At 48.7% G+C, this 23,752-nt stretch overlaps 1 protein-coding gene across 3 annotated transcripts; it reads left to right on the forward strand.

Moving 5' to 3' along the window:
• The first annotated feature begins 4,083 nt into the window (after positions 1–4,083).
• On the forward strand, positions 4,084–23,030 carry ACKR2 (atypical chemokine receptor 2). 3 transcript variants are annotated; one of them, XM_037527022.2, is made up of 2 exons: positions 4,084–4,110; positions 20,244–23,030. In XM_037527022.2, exon 2 carries the CDS (start codon positions 20,253–20,255, stop codon positions 21,399–21,401), a length of 1,149 nt encoding a protein of 382 aa, XP_037382919.1. In that variant the 5' UTR covers positions 4,084–4,110; positions 20,244–20,252; the 3' UTR covers positions 21,402–23,030. The 3 variants fall into 3 exon arrangements, with proteins under 3 accessions (XP_037382919.1, XP_054549451.1, XP_054549455.1); XM_054693476.1 differs by lacking the exon at positions 4,084–4,110 and adding an exon at positions 8,468–8,577; XM_054693480.1 differs by lacking the exon at positions 4,084–4,110 and adding an exon at positions 13,188–13,196.
• Positions 23,031–23,752: the final 722 nt, after the last annotated feature.

Here is a 23,752-nt window from a genome sequence, read left to right on the forward strand (position 1 = left end):
GCAGAAGACCTTTCCTAAAATCTGGCTGTTGACTGAAGGGAAGGTCAACCCAGGAACTGTCAATTGGCTTTTCAGAAATGCCCCACCCCTCTGTGACCAAAGCAGCATGACCACTGCCCTTCCACAGATGTTCCAAATGGTACTGTTGATCTTTGTGTTCCTTTTAGCTTGTGTAATAGATGGAAAGCTGCACTCTCAAACAAGGCGGGGGTTCCTAACTTGGGCGTTCATGGCACCATTCAGAGAAACTTGAATTAGGCTAGGAAGAAGAATCTACATTTTAATTTTCATTAACCACTATTAATCTTAACATCTCTTTCAAATATAAATGTAGGTAGTAAGACATAGGAGTATTAGCAGGATCTTGTCATAGGTTTCCTGAAATGCCATTTAACCTCATCACTGTCATAGAAGTTGTAGGTCCATCACTACATCTTTTTATTCTAAATGTGTTAGTAATGAGATGCCTACATTATTATCTCCTAGATGCATTTAAGAATATTTGAATAGAGGCCTCCCTGGTGGCACAGGGGTTAAAGACACAGCGCTATAAAGCTTTGCCAGCCACTGCAGCATGAGTTGGATCCCTGGCTGGCCAGGGAGCTACCCACATGGTGCAGCAGACCTCTCCTGTCTTACCTGCTGCTCCCCTCAGCAAGAGGACCTGGCAGAGGCTCCCCTCAGTGTATTTCAGTCGGTCTGCCTGTTCTGCTCCCCACTCTCTCTGGTGAATCTTCTCACCCCCTGCACCTCTGGCCTACACCCCAGTTCTTGTATGCATAAATAAATAAGTCTTCAAAAAAAGAATATTTGAATAAATGTGTTTCGGAATAACCAGATACTTCCCTCCCTCTTCTTCTCCCAGAGCCCAACATCTGAGACTTTGCTCTCCATCTCTGTGACTTTGTCATTTCAAGAAGGGGGAGGGATGTTTATATCCGCATGATTCCCTTTTACTGGGGTATATGGGAACTGGAGCCAGGACGTGGTTTTTCAGAGCCTCTGCCAGGTCCTCTGTGCCTTCTGGTGAGACCTGGGGCAGGTGGTCTCTGCCATCATGGGGCTATCACTGAGCTGATCTGCTCTGTAATGAGGGGAATGCCTCTGTGCAAAGGGGGTGGGGTCAGAAGATAAGGAGGGGTCTAGAAAGAATGTGAGGTACATGGCAATCTGAAACCTTACCGTACCCCAAACCTCAGGAAAATCTGCCATGCTTCCAAATGGATCATGAATGAGACTAGAGAAGGCAGAGCGCCAGGGCTGAGCGCTGGCTGGATCCGCGGAGCAGCTGCGAAAGATGGACTGTGACTGAGCTGCAGAGTTCAACGAAACTAGGACTCTGAACTATAAGTGGCCAGAGCTCCTGTTAATGTCAGCAAAAACTTGAGGTACACCAATTCCATTCTTTTTCGTTTTTTTTGTTTTTTTGTTTGTTTGTTGTGGAACCCTCGCCGGTGGCTGGGGATCAAACTGGAGCTGCCTTCGCAACCCAGTGCTCAACCGCTGCGCCACCAGGGGAGGCCCCTCATTCCATTCTTTTTCAAAGGGCAGTGTGATCTCAATGAGCACTGAGCCATGATCTCACCTTTTGAGAATTATTTTAATTGGAAGAGTCAGGGCTCACAATGTGACCACCACTTAACCTCCCACCCCAAAGAACAGCCCTGTAACTGTGGAGTTCCCACTGGAATTTGAGCTAGCACCTGCTTTTTATGCCTGGCCCTTGGTGAACTGTGTTACCCTGACCAAGTGCCAAGGAATGCCAGTACAGAGAAACCCTCTTAGGAGAAGATACAGAGCAGGGTCAGGGTGCACTGGAGTCTGCAGGAGGAGGCCCAGGTCATGGAAGATAAACCAGTCACCACTGTCCAACCACTCATAGATGAAGAACCTTGGGCTTTGAGGAGCAGCAGCTCTTTCTCATGAAAAGAGCAGGCAGGGCCTCCCTGGTGGGAGCAAGGGGTTAAGCACAGCACTGTGTTAATCCCCAGCCAGCCAGGGACCTACCCCCAGGGCGCAGCAGACCCCTCCTGTCTTGCTCGCTGCTCCCCTCAGCAGTGTATTTCAGTCATTCTGTCTGTTCTATTCTCCACTCTGTCTCTGGTGAATCCTCTCACCTCCCACACCTCTGGCCTATACCCAGTTCTTGTATGCATAAACAAATAAATCTTTTTTTTTTTTAAAAGGAAGATTATTCCGGAGGAATGGAGTTGGCTACAGAAAGCTGATAGCCTGTCCTTGCCTCCCATTCACTTCCAGGCTCAATGTAAGCACCAATTTCCAAGCCTCTTCACTTCCAGGCCAGGGTGTGCCCAAATGCTGCTAGTTGTGGTCCCTGACTGGAATCCCAGTTTCCAGTCATGTGTTCCCCAAAGTGCAGACAGCAGTCTTCATGGATAAAGCCCCAGGGCCATGGATAGCCCACAGAGCCCAGCCCTCCATAACCCCTCTGCAGTTGGGGAAACTGAGCCCCAGAGAAGCCCCAGGCAGTGGAGTTGTAACAGGGTGGTCCCCAGGAAAGGGGGAGGTTCCAGGTTCCCTGTCCCACCCAAGGAAGGGTGGAGCTGAGCAGGAAGAGAAGCGGCAGAAGAGACTGAGGAAGGAAGCAGGATGGAGCCACGAGACACATCAAGAAACTGCGCTTGTCTTTTGGTCGTGGACTGGGTGACACAGATGTGGGTGAGACCCGTGGGGAGGTGACAATGGCAGCTTTTATCTTGATGTTGATTTTGCTCTCTTTTTCTTCCGGGCTTGTCTGGTTGTTTCGGGCCCTTTGCTGTGGGTCCCCACTGGAAGATGCTTCAGACTTGTGGCAGGCTTTGGGGCCTTGCTCTGGGCCAATCCCATATGGATGGACTTTTACCCACGAGGGGACGGGTAACTTTGGGTGCTTCATTTAGAAACTAGACTCTTTGCCTTTCCTGTATTGTTTCCTAGTTTTATTAAAGTTCCTTCCCATTAAAGTCTCCTATGTTTTGTGTTGATGCGGCGGATGGCAGAACCCATTTAGAATAGGCAGGTTTGCGGGGTTTGGGCTGCCCCTCTCCCTGTCCTATAACAGAGTTAGTGTGCAAGAATAGTAGGTATGAGTGGGAAGGCTCTCTGCATAGAAGCATGCACTCACCCAGTGCACGTTTGTTGAGTGTCCAGTACATGCCAGCTCAGGCTGGGGTATGTGGTGGGGAAGGAGGTCTCAAATGAGTATGAAATACTTTCTATCCTGGAATAGCTAACTATTGAATAGGTCTGACTGAAGAGAAAGAAAAAGCAAGGAATTAAACAGAATATTCACACACATGGTGGGCAAGAGAGCACTGGGATGGGAGTCAGGACGTCCAGGCTCCCATCAACTGTTTCTGGGCAAGTGATTTCCCTCCCTCTCTGAGTCTTGGCCACCCTGTCTGCAAAATGGGTGTGACCCCCTTTGTCTGATCTAACCCAGAAAGAAGACATCTGGAGCACTATTTTTTTTCCTTTTTTTAATTTCTTTTTTTAAAAAGATTTATTTATTTATGCATACAAAACTGGATACAGGCCAGAGGTGTGGGGGGTGAGAGGATTCACCAGAGACAGGGTGGGGAACAGAACAGTGATCGAAGTACATTGCTTAGGGAGCAGTGGGCAAGTCAGGAGAGGTCTGCTGAGCCATGTGGGTTTTTCCCTGGCCAGGGATTGAACTCGTGCTGCAGAGGCTGCAGGTAGCTTCATAGTGCTGTGTCTTAACCCCTTGTGCCACCAGGGTGGCCCCTGGAGCACTATTTCTTTAACTGTATATGGCTGAAGATAATTTTGGTAAATGAATAAATATTTTGATCTCAAACAAATATATCTGTACCAAGGTAAGGGACCGGTAAGTAATGAAAAGTTTACACATCCTGCCTCTTTGCTGAAAGCAGACTCCTTCCAAAGCCTTGAGCTCCAGGCCCTGGGGAGATGCGCAGAAGGATACACAGCACACCACTGGCAGGGCAGGAGGGGAGAGTTAGTAGGAGCGACACAGAAAGAGGAAATGGAAGAGACAAGATAAGCAACATTTCCTGCCTGCTGGGCCGTCAATGGAGCATGAGAGAAAGAAGTTGGTATGAGATTCTGGCACAGCATCGAATCAAAGTGAGTAGACATGGGACTTAGCAGAATTTTAAGTTGGAGGGCAAGTCTGTGGCTAGAAATTCCAGCTTTGAAGACCCTAGAGATGAACCAGACTAACCCTCTCAGGGGCTTGGCTCAAAATGGGTGCATTTTACCCAAGGCACATAGAGAAATGGAGAAAAAGAGCTTGAGAGTGAGCCAGACAGGGTGAAGTTGGCCCAAACTGGGGATATTTCATCAAAAACCACCCCACTGAGAGCTGATTGCGCTAGGTCAGCAAAACAACTGGCTGACTGGCAGCTTCTGCCCTGTGCGGGTGATGTCAGGAACTGTGAGTAGATGAACAATTCCCCGTGAGGGCTGGGTGGTCTGGTAGGGAGACAGATTTGCCCCTGGACAATAATTTCCCTGCAGACTTAGAAAGCTTTGAGCAGGATGTCAGGGAGGCCTGGGGAGGTGGGTGAGTGTGGGAACATGGGGAAGTCTCTGGAAATCTGAAGCTAGGCCATGGGGAACAGAAAGAGTCAGGCTGCAGGCAAAAGACACACAAATTCACATTTGGTGCTTGACTAGGGAGAGAAGCAGGGGTTTTGAACATTTTTTGAAACTGTGATGCCACTTTTCACTGAAATAGTAAATGTACTCAACGTGTTCAAGAAGCAGGTGTGTTAGGAGTGTGTCAGAAAGGGAAGGGTAAGCTCTCCCAGTTGATGGGGGCCTTCTATTCCAGACAGGCCTGTGCCTCCTGGATGCCTAGCTCAGGGCCCAGCCCTGCCCTCCCAGAACAGACCATCTATCACATCATAAAGAGATCAAAGCAGAGGGGGTCACTGCCTTCTCCCTCCAGACTGCTTCAACAGAGCAAAGTTCCCCTTCTCCTTGACCAGCCTCTCTTGCAGCCATGTATGGCTGTTGCTACTTTAGCTGTCCTTTGGGCTGGTGGAAAACAGCTGCTAACTATCTCCTGGGTGGAGAGCACATCCTCTGCATGACAGATTTTGGTCAGTGCTGCTCAGCTGCGTGCCACTGTGGCTTCTTGGGCCCAAAAAAACTCAGGGCATGAGGTTGGCTGGAGGTTGGCTGGAGCTACTACTGCTTGACCAGTTAGGATGGGGTGGAGCAGGATGACTAACAGGACCGAGAGGACCTAGAGTTGGTCTTTCCTGGAGCTGCGACTGATTTCCGCTGCCTGGAACCTGCCATTCCAGGAAAAGGCCCAGGCCCTGTTTGGAAGGCAGCCAGGTGAGTGCGAGAGAAATTGGCTCCCTGCAAAGACCCAACAACCTGTGCTGCAGGCCAGACATAGGTGTTTGATGTCTGTGCCTGGAAAATTAGCTCAACAGGAAGCAGATGGGTTGAGATATTTCGAAAGAGGATGTACAGGAAAATAAGATTCCAATAGGAAAAGAAGTAATGATAATAATGGAATAAAATGAATACACAGGAGTCCATTCTGATGGAAACAAATTAAAAGAACTAGTTTTTTTTTTTAAAGATGTATTTATTTATTTATTCATTTATTTATACAAGCACTGGGTATAGTCAGAAGCGCGGGAGGGTGAGAGAATTCACCAGAGCCAGAGCGGGGAGCAGAGCAGGCAGAAGGACCGAAGTACACTGCTGAGGGGAGCAGCGGGCGGCAGGAGAGGTCTGCGCGCCATGTGGGACCCTCGACCCGGGATGAAACCGGCGTTGCAGAGGCTGCGGGCAGCCTTGCAACCCAGCGCTCAACCGCTACGCCACCGGGGAGGCCCAAAAGAACTAATTCTTTTTTAAAAAGAAGTTGGTTTTATTTTATGTTATTTTTTCATCCCGATCCCCCCACCACCAAGCACTGATCTGTCACAGGCCCCTTGAGCTCTTCCTCTCCCGCTGGTCCCCTCTCCCTTCCCCGCCCCAGCTGGATGCCTCCAATCAAGTGTCAGCTTGCAAGCTTTGTCTTTTTCCTGCCCTTTGAAAAACCAATTCTTTTTTTGCAGTGAAATTTCAATTAATCAATCTAGAAAGGATGATGAATATAGAAAATCCCATTTGGCAAATACTACAGCAATAACTGTCATCACAAAGCTTCATCAGTGGGTGCTAAAATGAATGGGCAACTATGGAGAGCTGTATGGAGATTCCTTGACCTACTAAAGATGGAGCTTCCATATGATCCAGCAACTCCACTCCTAGGTATTTACCCAAATGACACAGAAACAGTAATTCCAAAGGGCACCTGCGCCCCTATATTTATAGCAGCACTATTCACAATAGCCAAGCTTTGGAAACAACCCAAATGCCCAAAAATAGATGACTGGATCAAGAAGATGTGGTACATATATACAATGCAATATTACCCAGCAATCAAAAAAGATAAACTCATGCAATAGCAGCAACATGGATGGCGCTGGAAGGGATCATGCTCAGCGAAATAAGTCAGAAAGAAAAGGAAAAATACCGGATAGTCTCACTCATAGCAGGAACCTAGAAAACCTAAATAAGGGACCAGGAGAAAGACTAATTAATACAAAGTAAAAATCAAAATCAAAAAGCAACTATAGACCAGAGACACACTATGGTGGGGGGCTGGGGGGGGTTGAGTAGAGAGATTAGGGTCAGAATAAGGGGGGTAGGAATTGTATGGGGAATACAACAAAAATGAAAAAATATGTAAGAATTATATAAAATAAAATAATTAAACAAAATAAAATGAGTGGGCAAAAGTAGGATAAGAAACAGGTTATTTGCTTGGTCTCAAAGGACCACACAGGACTCTTATTAATGACAGGGAATAAAAAATAATTTCACAGTGGATACACCCGGCAGACACCCCCTTCCCACGTGATCCAAGTTCACACTGAGGAGGCTTTGAGAAGGACACCCAGCAAAGGCATCATCACCACAATCTAATCATGAAGAAGCATCAAGCGGAATGCAGGGAAGTTCTTCAGGGCTTTTCAAACCCATCAAGCTCACAAAAGACAAAGCCAGGCTGGCCAGATGCTCTGTGGGATCCTGGACCAGAGAGGACATTCGTGGGACACTTGGTGCCTCTGAATGAGACTGTTCCTTCGTTAACAGTATCGTGTCTCAGTCCACTTCCCGGCTTAGGCCACTCGTGTGGGTCTGTGAGGTGCTGCCATGAGGAGGTGCTGGTGACAGATATGCAGTCCTGGGTACAGCTCTTGCAATTTTAAATTTAAAAAAAATTTAAAAACTGGTAGGTTTGAGGAAAGAACCTAGATTCCAGAACTTAGCTGTTCCCCAGGATGGAGCTACGACTCCACGGCTTTGGCAGATTGGTAACTAACACTTGGTCTAGAGAGACTTGGAGTTTCACCCACATGGTGCCACCTGCTTCCCTCTGGCACAGACAGCCGTGGACCTCAGGGACAGGCAAAAGTCTAAGTCCATGTCCACCCTTCTGGGGACATTTTGTTATTGTCATGCCTGTCTGTGGAGGCACTATTGTCTACCCCCAATACAGATCCCCAACCAAGGATGAAGAGGTGAAGCCACCCTCTCTAGGTCCACAGTGGGGGCATGCAAAACCAGATCAAGCCCAGCTCGGTGTGACCCCCTTGCCAGCCTGTAACCACTTGGCATCAGTGCCCTGTTGCTGCTCTGTTCAGAAAGAGGTCATAGGCATTCACGAAGCATCTGCTACGCATCAGATTAAGTGGGGCTGGAGTGTGATGGTGGCTGAGGCATTGGCTCTGTACTACAGATGCTGTCCTGAAGAGAGGATATTTCCCTTCTTCCAAGCACATATGCATATCATCCATTCATCCATTCATTCTGTTTCTACTCTTGCCTGGCCCTGGGCTCAGATGTGGTTCTTGCTCTGGGAATGCCTGACTTGTAGGGGAGCAGACAGGTGTCGAGCTATACAGACATACATGATTGGGTGGGGATGGCAGTGGAGAAGAGGTGAGGAAAGAGGGAAGATGGTTTGGAAAAATCTAGGATGAGGCTATGGCTGACACAGTGTGGGTGTAACAGACACAACGTTGCTTGGAAGGAGTTAAGGTCAGAGAAGCGAGTTGGGGGAAAAGGGGTGGGTTTCTGCTGGGGAAGTGTTCAGGATCAATGAAGCTGAAGGTTGGACAGCTGCCTAGATAGGGGACAGAGAAAGCAAAAACACAGGTTGGATTGGGCCTGTTTTTGCCCAGGTCCAGCTGCAGGGGACTCCATCCAAAGAGGTGTGATTGGAGAGACATGTTTTGAAAGAAATGAGACTGGCTTTTGGAGCTACTGATTTATGAGAAAGCTGTCATTACAGTTTGACTCATTTTGTCAGCAGCTGAAGTGGGGCTGGGACTGCATAGATGGTGGGCTTTGTTCCAGCCTTAGAGCCGGATGTGTGGAGGCTGCTGTCCAGACAGGGGCAGAGCTTATAAGAAAAAACACACTCCCTCTGCTCTTTCCTGAGGAAGAAGGACCAGGCACTGTTGCTCTCCTCCTGGGCTCAGGGTGCACATCCCCAGGCCAGGAGGTCTGGCTCCGGTAGGTTCTGACCACACTTGGGTTGGGGTGGGCCCTGCCCAGGGGTCCCAGAGACCAGATCCAGGGGCTGGAGAGTGGCAACAGGTGTGGGGAGCAGGAGATACGAAGAGCTTTCTCTCTAGGGGAGCTGCTGGAGCAGTTGCCCTGGGAAGCAGGTAGCCCCTGGCTGCTTCCCATTGTCATGCTGGCTCTGAGAATCTGTTTCAGTGGGTTCTGAAAATCCCTGAGAGATGATCTCAGACCTGGTTGGTTGCCCTCAGGCATTTCCTCCGTTTCCCCAGATGTCCCGTGATGGAGACAGATGAGATGGTCTCCAAGGACCGCCCTCCTGGGGCTGATGTTCCCCTGCTCCATGTTCTTCGCAGACATCCACACCTTCTTGGTGTGACTCTGTCTCTTGTTATCACACCCACCCCCAACCCTCCAGCTCTTCTGCCCCAAACAGTCCAAGGATACGCTCTTATTCGTCTGAGCCTGTTGTCATTTTAGGGCGTGGGAAGGATTTTATAGCTATATCCTGGGCACTCATTTAGCTGTTCTAAAAACGCCACAAGGGAGATATTTTATTTTATTTTTTTAAAGATTTATTTATTTATACATACAAGAACTGGTGTGGGGAGTGAGAGGATTCACCAGAGAGAGAGTGGGGAACAGAACAGGCAGACTGACTGAAATACCCTGCTGAGAGGAGCAGCGGTCTAGTCAGGAGAGGTCTGCTCACCATGTGGGTTTCTCCCTGGCCAGGATTGAACTTGTGCTGCAGAGGCCGTGGATAGCTTCATAGGTTGCGTCTTAATCCCTTGCGCCACCAGGGAGGCCCCAAGGGAGATATTTTATAGGTGAAAAAAACTGAGGCTCAGAGAGGTTAAGTAATTTGCCCAGAGCTTCCCAGCCTTAAGTGGGCCATGTTGTATTTTGTCTTTTATTCCATGTTATTCTGTGTGATCTTACCACCCTCCCTGGAGGCAGTGGGGATAGTGGGGGTGTTGCCTTTTAAACCCAGCATAATGCTGAAATATAAATGTAAGGTGCTCTCGTGGTGAACTTTCAGGCACCAATGAGAGGCAAAAAGGAAAAAAAAACAAGAAGGATTTGGAGGAAATACGGAAAGTCACAGCTTCTTTTGTGGCAGCAGCTCCTTGAAGAGTTGGATCCTAAAAGTGCTTAGTTTTTATTAACTGAAATAAGCTTGGGGCAGAGGGATTGCTCTTGAGAGCTTATCAACATCACAAACACCACCCACTTGCAGATAAGAGTCAGGAAACATTGAATAATGTGGGGCCCATAGGGGCACAAGTATCCCAGGGAGGAGGAGGAGGCTGTGGGGGGAACCCCTGCCCTGCTGGGGACTGGTCAAGGTCACTTTCCTCCAGCCAGACCTGGGGAAGCTAACGCAGCACCCCAGGAGCCTGGCATGAAAACAAGACGCACCAGAACATTCCCAAGGGCAATCCTGGGGCGGGGGAGGAAGTCTCCTGTATTTTTCCTCAAATCCTGCATTTTGCATTGAACATGTATTACTTTTGGAATCAGGATAAGAGTAGAGTTAGGGGCCTCCCTGGTGGCGCAAGAGGTTAAGCACCGCACTATGAAACAATCCGAGGCCTCTGCAGCACGAGTTCGATCCCCGGCCGGCCAGGGAGCAACCCACATGGCGAAGCAGACCTCTCCTGTCTCGCCCCGCTGCTCCCCTCAGCAGTGTATTTCTGTCAGTCTGCCTGTTCTGGTCCCCACTCTGTCTCTGGTGAGTCCTCTCACGCCCCGCATCTCTGGCCTCTACCCCAGCTCTTGTATGCTTAAATAAATAAATCTTTTTTTTTTTTTTTAAAAAAGGAGGGCCTCCCTGGTGGCGCAGGGTTGAGCGCTGGCTTGTGAAGCTGCCCGCAGCCTCTGGAGCGCTAGTTCGATTCCCGGCCACCGGGCAAGGGTCCCACATGGCGCGCAGACCTCTCCTGTCTCGCCCCGCTGCTCCCCTCAGCAGTGTACTTCGTCAGTCTGCCTGTTCTTCTCTCCACTCTGGCTCTGGTGAATTCTCTCACCCTCCCGTACTTCTGACTGTACCCAGTGGTTGTATAAATAAATAAATAAATCTTAAAAAAAAAAAAAAAAGTAGAGTTAAAAAAAGTAAAGAGAGACTACAATGATCTGGGATGCAGTGGTCAGGGTCCCAGGGTTAGCTCTGCCTCCTCTGGTGTGGCCCTGGGCTCCCTGGAGAGGTGACACTGTTGTGCCCAAGTCGACCAGTGCAGCCCCCAAGGACACAGACAACCGATGCAAGGGCACAAAGGAGTTTATTACGGGCTCGAGACCGGGCCCTCGACACGCACCGATGCAACGGCAGAGGTCGAGAGCCCTGAACAGAGGAAGCTGGGGTATCTTATAGGGTCACGAGTGGCGCGAATTTTGAAAGAAGCTGGCAATTACTCATTGGCTACTACAAAAGCATTTTGGCGCGCGCGGTTATAGTTTCAAACTGATTGGACGGTTAGTGATGCTGTCCCATTTATGGATAGGACTGCCCTCATTGGCGGCTGGGGTGGTCTGCTTTTTCATCACCAAGTGAAGTGAGGGTTGTGACTGCTGAAACTATCTCTGGAATGCGGCTGGACAAGGAATGCGGCTGGACAAGGACTAACATACCAAGGTGGAGGATATACAAAATGGCGAAACCTCAGCTAAGCTTGGTTCCACAACACCTGCTTACCTTTTTAAAAGGCAGCCAGGGGGACTTGAAAGGACTGGGATATAAATGAGCCTCGGAAGTACCGGGCCCCATGTAAATATCAGGACTGGGCGCTATTGTTTTCTACAGCACATGGATCCAAAGGCGCTGCCTCCCTGGTGGACCTCGCAGAGGGCAGCTGTGCTGTGAGTCTACAGAGGGGCAGGAAACTGGCTCTGGAGGCAGCTGTAGGGACTGACTTCCTATAGTGCACTTGCTGCCTGGGGTGCAGTCTCCCTTCTCTGAGGCTCAATCCCTCCTTTGTAAAGTGGGATTAACAATAGTGCTTGTCCCATAAATTGTTGTGAGCAGTAAATTACATTTGAAAGTTTGGGGAGGGGAGCCACAGTTGACTTGTTATTGGCTTTGAGAGGCAAGGCAACTGAGTGTTTTAAGAGTGGGGACTTAGGGTTTGTAAAACTGATTCCACTGCTCATTTGCTGTGTAATTTTTGGCCGGTTCCCTAACCTCTCTGTGCCTCAGTGTCCTCAGTTGTGAAATGGAGCCAATGCCAGCTTTTAATTTCTCTTAAATAAATGTGAGGATTAAATACATAACTTAGTATATAAAAGCCCCTTACCCCAGGACACCACTGAGGCTCCGAGATGTTAGTTGATTGCTCCAAATTTAACCTTCACAAAATCCTTTGCTGTAGTATGTATTTTGTGAGTCAGTAAACAGGCTCATGGAAGTCCAGGGCTTCAGAATGGAAGCCTGACTGTCTGGCGGCTGGCAGGGCCTGAAGGTTTAAGTCCAAGGGCATCCTGAACTGGGAGGTGAAGTGGAGCCCGGCCTCTGCCCTGCTTGATCATTCATGACTTCTCTTCCTGCACACTGTTTCAGGACCCTAGACTTCTTTCTTCCTGTCTTCTTGGGGCCACCCTCAGTTTCCTTTCTTGTTTCCCCCTCAAGCACCACTAGCTCCTCCCTGCCCGTCTACACACACACACACACCAGTCTTCCATTCAGGTGACCTGATCAGTGGCCTGGTCTCCTGCCACTACTCCCTCTCTAACTCCATTCTTCACTCCTATCTTTTCATAAGCTAGTTTAGACACTGGGCCTGGGTTCAAATCCAAGTTTTGCTACTTGTTAACTATGTGGCCTTGGGCGAGTTCCTTAGCCTCTCTCTGACTCAGTTTCCTCATATGTGAAACAGAGATAATGATGGTCATGTCTTCAAGGTGTTATTTGCAAGGATGAAATGAATAATGTATGTGAAGTTTTGAGAACAGAACCTGGACCATGGAAAATGCATTGCAAGCGGTGGGTGTTATTGGTTTTAGTAGTGGTTATGGCTGTATACATAGCAGAGTTTAGTATCTGGTGTTCTCCCAAATCTAGGAAGAAGAAAATGGAGACCCCCAACTCTGTACCAGTTCCCCCCTCCAAGTAAATTTTATGCCCCTTGTACTCCAAAACCAGGGTGTTATCCATAGCCCTGGTCCAGCCATAGCTGGACCAGAATTGCAGGATTAAAGTGCCACAGTCAGAGGTAGAGGGAGGACCATGCCGAGCTGAGCCAAGTGGAGTTCAGGCTTTGCTCCATTCCCACCCCAGTGCTCCAGAGCAGTTGGGGAGCCTCCTATAGGGGACTGGGGGTGAACTCAGGATCACAGCTCATGGTACTTGGCTACAACTGACTGGAGGCAGCACTGGAACATGACTCAAGTGCAAACAGTGGGGACTCTGGTTTGGTTATACTTTGTGGTCATGGGCTGGGGCCACTTGGAGTTGGCCCAGGCTGGAAAATAACTCTCAGAGCAGGGAGTTGCCTCCACTGTGTCCAAGTGCGTGGACGGCAGAAAATCAGGCAAGAGGAAAATGAGAAAGAAAGGGGGCAGACAGATGATGGTGCTGATGAATTCCACATCACTGGTGAAGAGTCTCTGTGCTGGTGAGTTCCAACCCCTGGAAATCCCATCTCTAGGGGTGGAGGAGGCAAGTGATCCTCAGAAGTGACTCTACTTCCAGGAGTTGGGTACAAAGACTGAGGAGTGGCCTTCCCTCAGTAATTGGGGGTGGAGGGCAGAGCAGGGCTTGCACCAGACCAGCAGCTCAGGCAGGCTTCTGGGGAGGGGGAGGGTTTAGGTTGCGTTTTAAAGAATATGATTTTCAAGTGGTGAAGAGACGAGCAAAATTATTTTCCCTTAGAAGTGACCTTGGCTTTAGTTTATTTTAAGATTTATTTATGCATAGAAGAACTGGGTTGTAGGCGCGAGGTGCAGGGGGTGAGAGGATTTACCAAAGACAGAGTGGAGAGCAGAACAGGCAGATCTGCTGAAATACACTGCTGAGGGGAGCAGCGGGCAAGACAGGCGAGGTCTGCTGTGCCATGTAGGTCAGTTCCCTGGAGGGCCGGAGGGATCGAACTCATGCTGCAGTGGCTGGTGATATGCTGCGACTTTAATCCCTGCACCACCAGGGAAGCCCTGGCTTTAGGTTTTGATAGCTGGTGTCACCTCTGGGGCTTAGGTTTGGTCATGTTTATTTGTTCACTGTGGGCAGCACACTCAGCTGTGGTCACCCAAGAAAGATCTGCGTGTAATCCTGCCCTCTTGGCAGTGGAGCAGGGCAGCTGTGGGATTGATGTGGAAGAGAGTAGGTGGTGGGAAACACAGACAGGGAGACAGTGAGACAGGCAGTGTTAGTCAGGTTCCACAGGATCACGATCAGGGGTATCCTGGTAAAAGTTTAACAACCATTGTGTATATATGCCACATCTTCTTGATCCAGTCATTTCTTTTTGGGCATTTGGGTTGTTTCCAGGTTTTACCTATTGTAAATAGTGCTGCACTAAACACAGGGGTACAGGTGGTCTTTTGAATCAATGTTTTTGTGTCCTTTGGGTAGATCCCTAGGAGTGGAATTGCTATTTAGCAATCAAAAAGATAAACTCATGCCATTCACAGCAACATGGATGGAGCTAGAAGAAATTTTGCTCAGTGAAATAAGTCAGAAGGAAAAAAGAAAAATATCAGATGTTTTCACTTACAGCAAGAATATAGAGGAACCAAGTAAGACATCAGTGTAAAAAAAAATAGCAATACAAAATACAACAAAACCAAAACAGACAATTATAAATCAGAGAAATCTTGCAGGGAAGGAGGAGGGAGAGGCATCAGAGGGAGGGAGGGAGGAGCACAGGGGACTGAGGTGATGGTGCACGGGTGCATTGGGGAAGGAAATTCTATGGGGACTACACACGAGGAGGGGAGCAAACATTGTCTAAAAACAAAAAATGATGTAAAAAATAAATTAAAAAAAGAGAAAAACAGAGAAAACTAGAATTGAAACAAACAAACAAAAATTTACCAACCAACTCTCAGCGATGCCAGGAGAGGTAGATGCAGGAGGGAGGGGAAGCTGCAATGCATAACGTTTGCCATAGTGTAAATATTCCCACCTTGATCAGTTACCTACCAACTTAACACTACTCAGTGAAAATTGGTTATTCCATGATCATTTGTTGAATGTCTCCAAGCCTCAAATGGGAGCGGCACTGTCTCACATACCCGCAGGAGCATGTTAATGACTTTGCACCTTTTCTGCCACTCACTGCTGGGGCCAGAAGTCCCCACCCTCAGAAGCACATCCTTCAGATCCATGTGTGGTCCATGTTGAAAAAAGGACCTGGGGGTCACCAGTTCTACCCAGTATTGCTGGGGCCATCCAATTCTGGGCCCATCATTGGCTGATCTGGAGCCACGGGTGTTTGGACTTTACCTGTCCAAGCCTGTTTCCTCATATGGAAAATGGGGATTGTCATATTATTGCTTCCTAGAACAATGGTGAGGAGTAAAAAAGAAAATGATATGCGAGCGTTCAACTCAAAGAAGAAGCAACTACCCTGGCTGCCTTCCTGTCTAGATGGAGAAATCAACCTCCTCTTTCTCGCTGCCTCCACTGTCACACCCCTGAGAGATCTTGGGAGGCGAGCCCTGGAGCCCTGGATCCTCAGGAAGAAATATTACCCTCCAGGACCGATTCTTGCTAAGTCAAAACTGGAGCCAGTCCAGCGTAGCAGCCTCAGAAAGTCGCCAAGAGGACAATGCTACTGCCCCAGAGATAAGCCACAGTTTGCCTCTGTCCCCTGGTTCACTGCTGGGGAAGCGTGACTGACCTTGCCCTGGCTGTCCCTCCTCCTTAAAATCTCCTCCTTAAAGCCTCCTTAAAGTTCTAGCTGCCTCTCTGTAGTTCTCTGCATTCCCTGCTTGGCCCCGCTGGGCTATAAATAACTGACCCTCCCATTCATTTTCCTTAGAGTGTTGCTGGATAAGCCAAATGAATTCAGGCAATAAGGGAAAGCAAAAACAAAACAAGGAAAAGCAGAACGGGCTAGTGGGACATTTAGAACAGAGACTTGAAGGGCAGTCAGGAACAGGGGCTTCGTGGCTCAGTGCACCCACTGATTCTATATGCTTTGCACAAGTTGTACCCCTTCTTTGAGTTTCAGTTTCCCCACCTGTAAGTTCAAGGAGGTGGACGCAATGTGCTCTCACTCCTTCAGTGTGATTCTGGGGCAAAGGGAGTGTATTACCTATTGTCATGGTATCAAATTATCACAGTCAGTGGCTTAAACACAACACTAATGTATTATTATCTTAGAGTTATCTAGGGCTCAGAAATTAAAACTGGGTCGGCAGGACTGTGCTGGAGGCTCAGGGGAGAATCTGCCCTGGCCTCCTCTAGCTTCCAGAGCCTGCCTGCACCCACCATCCTGTGGCTGCTTCACTGGCCCTCTTCCACCTTCACATCTCTAATTTGGACACTCCTGCCTCCCACTTATAAGGACCATTGTGATTATCTGGGTTGGGCCCACCTGATAATTCTGGATAATCTCCCCTTCTCAAGATCCTCATTTAATTGTATCTGTGAGGTCCCTTTTGATATTTAAGGCAACATGTCCATGGGTTTCAGGGAGTAAGACATGGGTATCCTTGGGAGGCCATGATTCTTCCTACATAAGGGAGACTATTTCTAAAGAAGCCTTGGGGGCTTTAAGGGTGGAATCTACTGAAGCTAGACCAGCCAAATAAGGGCAATATCCTGGGCAACTAAGGCCTTCTGAATCCAAATCACGGGTGCTCCCTTTCAGTAACTGCCGAATGGGTCAGAACAGAAGCCAAGGATAAGATAAGACCGAGGCACGGCTCCTGGAGTCTGAAGACCTGGATTCAGATACTGCTCAGCCGGTGACTATCTATGTGATTATGGACAAATGGCATTGCTCTTGGGCTCAGCAGGGCCAACACTTCCTTTCTGGTTACCCTTATAGACCACATCACAGATATGAAGGTACACACGGGGGTGCCAGTTATTGCTACTGCTGTTAGTGTCATTGATGAAAGTGTTGGGAAGGGCTGGTTGGTCAGAGGAGGAGAGGACCTGGAAGATTCCCACGAGGAAAGATCGGAAGACCAGAGACCCCTAAAGGGAAAGAAATACAATGTTTGAGATAGAGGGCACCCTCTAAAGTTACCCCAGTCCAGCCTGGGGCCTGCTGACCCTGATCTTGGACTTCAGTCAAAGCAATTTTGTCAGACTTGGTTGTTTGTTAAAACAAAAGCCAGGGTTTTTGAGAACCCACGTCAGGGTCAAAGTTGGTATTGACACCCAGAAAAGCTGGCATTTAGTTACTGGCAACCCCTGAGGACAAAGAGCAGTAGAATGTTCCTTTACCCCAACTCCAGCAGCTCATTATCCCAACACCCACCATTTGCTGGGAGTGTTGTCACCGCTGCCCAGGACAGGGTGGGCCTCAAGGATAGAGGACCTCAGAAGCACAAGAGAGGAATGGAGGACCAGGAAAGAAAGACCCAGGGTCAAGTTCCTGAAGCTAGTGAGAAACAGAGCCCAGTCCTAGTGAAAACCACTCAGGCTGAGCTCCTGGTGTGGGGACAGGGTGTGTGTGATTTTCCCCAACATCTGGCCCAGAAGCCATTTGAAAGAAGCCCAAGGGTGGGGCAGAAGCTTGTGGAATGGGATAGTCACAGGGTCCCTCAGGAGAGGTTCTGCCTCAGCAGCATCTAATATCTCCATTATTTGTGAGATCACAGTGTCATGGCTACTATATAGGTCAGCTGAGGGTTTGCGTTAACAACTTTCAAAATTCTACCTAGGGGGAAAAAAATAGACAGAATTTCTACCAGGAAGAACTGGGGCAAATGTTTGCAATATACACGTAAAAAGTTAGAATTCTTATCATATAAAACTGCTTATAAAATGAGATTCCCACCCATTAAAATAATAACTAATTTGGGCCTCCCCGGTGGCGCAGCAGTTGAGCGCTGGGTTGCGAAGCTGCCCGTGGCCTCTGCGGTGCCGGTTCGATCCCCGGCTGCTCCCCGGCCACCAGAGGAGGGTCCCGCATGGTGCGCAGACCTCTCCTGCCACCCGCTGCTCCCCTCAGCAGTGTACTTCGGTCCTTCTGCCTGCTCTGCTCCCCCCCCCGCTCTGGCTCTGGTGAATTCTCTCACCCTCCCGCGCTTCTGACTGTACCCAGTGCATGTATAAACAAACAAACAAACAAATAAATAAATAAAACATGCCTCTATAAAAAAAAAAATAAAATAAAATAATAACTAATTCACAGAGGAAATACAAACTAGAGTTGAATGAACTAAAAGTACAATCTTGCTTGAATAAGAATGAAACGCAGAGGCACAAGTTGGAGTTGATTGGGCTTGTGGCCCATGGTCATCAGCAGCCTGCAGGTCCCGCATAATTGTGTAAGTGCGTAATTGCCTACTTGGGCCATGAAATCTTTTTTCTCCCCTTCCTCTCTCCTCCTTGAACCCTCTTCCCTATCGGTGAACAAGCTAACGTGTTGAACATAAAGCTTCTTTCCTTCTGGAACACAATACAGAACCAAGCATGATCCTTGGCTCACAACAGACTCATCACCAGTGCATGTGAGGCTGTCTTAAGAATTATTACTTTTTTTAAGATTTATTTATTTATGCATATAAGAACTGGGGTACAGGTCAGAGGTGCGGGGGGTGAGAAGATTCACCAGACACAGAGTGGGGAGCAGAGCAGGTAGACTGACTGAATACACTGCTGAGGGGAGCAGCGGGTGAGTCAGGAGAGGTCTGCTGTGCCACGCGGGTCACCTCCCTGGCCAGGGATCCAGCTTGTACTGTAGTAGCTGTGGATTGCTTCATAGTGCTGACGCTTAACCCCTTGCGTCACCAGGGAGGCCCTATAAATTATTTTTTAATAGTTCAACTAAAACCTGGGAGGTCACTGACTCAAAAGGAACTTGACCATAGACAGTGACCTGCCCTCACCCCATGCCTCTGGTTTCTCCAGGCAGGAAACTTTCATCTTGAATCCTGTGCTTGTCATTCCCTTACTTTCTCACTCCTTTTCTTTCACTCCTTTAAAGTATGTCTGTTTGATTTTGTTTGTCTTAATTTTATTAAAAGAATGTCATGTACACTTTTTAGGGGTCTTGGAGATAAATGGCATGTACAAGAGGTATTAAGGTGATAGAGACTCAGGGTAGTAATGAGGGGAGTGAAGGAAGAATCTGGGATGTTGTCCACGTCAGTCTCAGGTGACTGGGTAGTCGTTGGTGCCATTCAGTTAAATAGACACAGGGAGCCTCCCTGGTGGCGCAAGGGGTTAAGACACAACCTATGAAGCTCTCCACAGCCACTGCAGCAGACGTTCGATCCCCAGCCAGGGAACTAACCCTCACAGCACTGTAGACCTCTCCTGTCTCGCCCACTGCTCCCCTCAGCAGTGTATTTCAGTTAGTCTGCCTGTTCTGTTCCCCACTCTGTCTCTGGTGAATCCTCTCACCCCCCATGCCTCTGGCCTGTACCCCAGTTCTTGAATGCATAAATAAATAAATCTTAAAAAAAATAGATACAGGAAAGAAGAGGCTGGTGGGAAGATAACGGGCTCATCAAATGCCTGCTTTGTTCAGGGCACTCTTTGTAGAGCTTAATGTGCTCTACATGAATGACCACATTGAGGCCTCATAAAAAGCCCACTATTGTTATCATCATTTTAAACACAGGAAGACTGAGGGATGGAGACGTTCAGTAGGCTCTAAGTCTATCAACATGATAGATCACTCCTCTCTGCTACAAACCTAGAAATACTGGATAAAATATTAAAAAAAATTAAATATTGGGCCTCCCCTGGTGGCGCAGCGGTTGAGCGCTGGGTTGTGAAGCCGCCCGCAGCCTCTGCAGCACCGGTTCAATCCCTGGCTGCCAGCGAGGGTCCCGCATGGCGCGCAGACCTCTCCTGACACCCACTGCTCCCCTCAGCAGTGTACTTCATCAGTCTGCCTGTTATGTTCCCCGCTCTGGCTCTGGTGAATTCTCTCACCTTCCCATGCTTCTGACTGTACCCAGTGCTTGTATAAATAAATCTTTAAAAAAGGAAGCCATTTTTAAAAAATTAAATATTCATAAAAGAAAATATTGATATGTGACTAGATATGTATAAATAAAATATTTTACAACTAACAAAAGCAACTTTGGAAACTCCAAGCCAGGGTGGACACACCTGGTATTTATAGATAAAATGAGCCTTACTAAAGATGAGATCTCACTTAAAAAATATTCACTAGAAGATTTCATCCAAAGAAGAATAATTGTAAGCTGCACATAAGGCAAGAGTATAGAGACATAAATAATAAGGGATACTGCAAATGCACTATCAGTCTTTTTGAATGATGAGGGGGAAAAATAAAGGAGAGACTATAATGAAAGAAATGAATACTAGGGGGACACCTGAGGCTAAGTCACCTACCCAAGGTGACATAACTATTAAGTTGGGGTCCCCACGCTTGTGCTAAACTCACTAGATTACAGGTGAAGAGTGTACTGGACACCCCAGATCAGTCACAAAAGTGGATTTGGAGAGATGTAGGAAATGCCCGCTTGCCTCGTATTTCTCTCACGTCCTGCTCTCTGGTCTGCAGAGCTCCACCATGGCTGCCACCACCTCCCCTCTGCCAGTCACCACCCAAGTTGCCAGTTCCGAGAACAGCAGCTCCTTCTATGACTATGAGTACTACCTGGACGAGCTGGACTTCATGATCTGTAGGAAGGATGAGGTGCTGTCCTTCGGCAAAATATTCCTGCCCATCTTCTATAGCCTTATCTTCGTGCTGGGCCTGGGCGGAAACTTACTTCTCCTCATCATCTTGCTCCGCTATGTGCCTCGAAGGCGGATGACCGAGGTCTACCTGATGAACCTGGCCATCTCCAACCTCCTGTTTGTGGTGACGCTGCCCTTCTGGGGCACCTCTGTAGCCTGGCATTGGGTCTTTGGCAATTTCTTGTGCAAGATGGTAAGCACCCTCTACACCATTAACTTCTACAGTGGCATCTTCTTCATTAGCTGCATGAGCCGGGACAAGTACCTGGAGATTGTTCACGCTCAGCCCCACCACAGGCTGAGGACCCGGGCTAAGAGCCTGCTCCTTGCTGCCATGGTGTGGGCTGTGGCCCTGGTTGTCTCCATCCCAGACATGGTCTTTGTGCGGACACACGAATACCCCACAGGTGTGTGGAGCTGTTATCCGGATTTCGGAGGGCACGCGACCACCTGGAAGCTCTTCCTCCGCTGCCAGCAGAGCCTCCTGGGGTTCCTCCTTCCACTCTTTGTCATGATCTTCTTCTACTCCCGAATTGGCTGTGTCCTGATCAGGCTGAAGCCCCCAGGCCAGGGCCGGGCTCTGAGGATCACGATCGCCCTCGTGGTGGCCTTCTTCGTGCTCTGGTTCCCGTACAACCTCACCTTGTTTCTGCACTCACTGCTGGACCTGCAAGTCTTTGGGGACTGCAAGGTCAGCCAGCACCTGGACTATGCACTGCAGGTGACCGAGAGCATTGCCTTCCTGCACTGCTGTTTCACCCCTGTCCTCTACGCCTTCTCCAGTCGCCGCTTCCGCTGGTACCTGAAGGCTCTTCTGGCCACCGTGCTCAGATGGCAGCGGACATCTGGCCCTGCCCACGCCCCACAACCCAGCTGTTCCGAGAGCAGCATGCTCACTGGCCAAGAAGAAATGACCACTATACATGAACTTGGGGAGAGGCAGGCAGGGAGCTCCCCCAACAAGGGGGAGGCGGGGTAAAATTAAGCCTCCACACTCTCTTGCCTGAATTGCTGCAAGGGTTTCCCAACTCACCTCTGCTTCCTATTATTTTGCTCTGGTATCACCTAGTCCGCACCCAGCAGCCAGAGTGCTCCCATCACTCCCATGTCCCTCAGAGCAGCCCAAGCTGCTCTCCTTCCCTGTATCTGAGCTGGGAATACACTGTCTAGGGACCACATTTGCAGGCTCGATGATGGCTCCAGGATCTGGCAGGCAGGAGGGGCGAAATGTGTTCTGCCCAGAAATATTTGAATCTGCAGGTGGGAGGCAGACTAAATACATATGCTGGGAGGTCCCGGGGGATATTTCCCCTTCTGCCTGCCATGCCTTCTCTCAGGAGCCATTAGGGATCCCTGGGACCTGCACCATTAAGTCCAAAATCTTGGTTTAACTTCAGCGGTGGGATTTCCCATGGTCCCATTCCACCCTTACACTCCTCCACTGAACTCGCTTTTCAGTTCCTGGATGCCAGAGACCCCGTGGTTTCTTCTGCACATCCCCACTTCCCCGCTAGCTCTTGCTGGCTGCCTCTTGTAGCAGGTATCGCTCTGTAGCCAGGCATCCCTCACCCTTACTTTGTAGTCGAATCCCACTCATTCTGAGAAATTACTGCTTGGTCCCTTGGCCCTGTGCTTTGGTGGAGGCTGGGGGGAGCACCGGACTTCAGTTATCCTTGCACAGTGCTGCATTCAGGGATGGGCAGGTAACCCAGGCCGAGCTTGTGAAAAGTAGTGTGACTAGCACATGCTAGAACAGAAGCATGAAGCTGAAGCCAAGAATATCAACCCGAAATTCAGTAGATAACAGTTCAGTGAGTGGGAGGAGCCAGGAGGCAATGTTGGACCCCAGAATCAAGGCGGGCTGAGCTCCTCCTGAACTTGACAGTTAAATGAACCAATAATGATGTTTTGTTACTTGCATTCTAAGGATTTCTGACTGATATGCTCTGCCTGGATGCTTCCCTTTCATGTCTGCAGTGGCTGGCATCCTCCCAGCCCACTGACACACCCTCTGAAAAATCTTTGCCCATGGAGCATTTGTCCAACTGGACATCTCTCCTTCCTGAGCTCCTGAAGTACTCACTGCTTTCTCCAACCTCACAGAACCACCTGGCACAAGCTGTCTTCATCTTGCCAACATCTCTCCCATAAAACCTAGCACAGAAGCTGGCAGGAGGCAGTGTTCAGTGGATGGAAGGACAGGTTGAGTGAATGTAAGCTCCAGGAGAGCTGGGACCTTGCCGTAAAATCTGCACCTCATGCTTAAACCAGCGCACTGCCTGTCATGGGTGCTCCCTTGATGATTTTGCTTTTGAGGGAGAGGCTGGACAGAGAACTGAGCAGGCAGCCAGCATTCTGCCCACTCTGCCTTCTTTTCCTTCCTCTGAGCTCCACATGGTCTAGCCACAGCCTCTGTGGTGAGGAGGGCCATCCTGATGTTGCCAGAGTTGCCCTCAGGGCTTTTTCACTCTGCCTTCCCCAGCCCTACCCCTCTCCCCAAGACCCCACACTCCCCAGTGTCAGGAAGGAGCAAACTGATCTCCTGGGGAATGAAGCTCTGGATATGAAGTTGATGATTGGTTTGAGGCCGTGATGTCTTACTTTAAAGCTCCTGGAATCTTTTTTTTTTTTTAATATTTTATTTTATATAATTCTTACACCTTTTTTCATTTTTGCACAATGTATGCATTTTCATTTTGGTTATATTCCCCATACTATTGCACCCCCCACTTATTTTGACGCTAGTCCTTCCTCTCACCGCCCCCCCCCCCAACCAGTGTGTCTCTGGTTTATTGTTGCTTGTTGATTTTGACTTTTACTTTGTATTAATTAGTCTTTTTCCTGGCCCCTTATTTAGGTTTTCTAAATTCCTGCTACGAGTGAGACTATCCGTATTTTTCTTTTTCTTTCTGACATATTTCGCTGAGCATGATCCCTTCCAGCGCCATCCATGTTGCTGCAAACTGCATGTGTTTATTTTTTTTGATTGCTGAATAGTTCCTGGAATCTTACCCCACAAGGCACCTTAGTCCCATCCACGTAAGCTATGGCCCGAATTGTTCCAACAGGAAAAGATACCAAGAATCACTAACTTTATGCCCATGATGCTCAGATGGAATGGGGCAAAGTATGCCAGGCTAGGGCCATGTAGCAGGCCTGGTCACCAGCACTGGCAGATTTACGCAAGTGTGTGACATCAGGGTGCCTGTGTCTGTGGTTTTGTGTGGACTGTGCACAGTATGTATAGCTGTGTATGTGGATCTGACTTGAATGTGTGGGTCTGGACATGTGCCCACGGATCTTCTATGCGCTCGGATATATTTTTCAAGC

This window comes from Talpa occidentalis, unplaced genomic scaffold (assembly GCF_014898055.3).
Source record: "Talpa occidentalis isolate TD23 unplaced genomic scaffold, MPIMG_talOcc4v2.1 talOcc4.10, whole genome shotgun sequence".
NCBI lineage: Eukaryota > Metazoa > Chordata > Mammalia > Eulipotyphla > Talpidae > Talpa > Talpa occidentalis.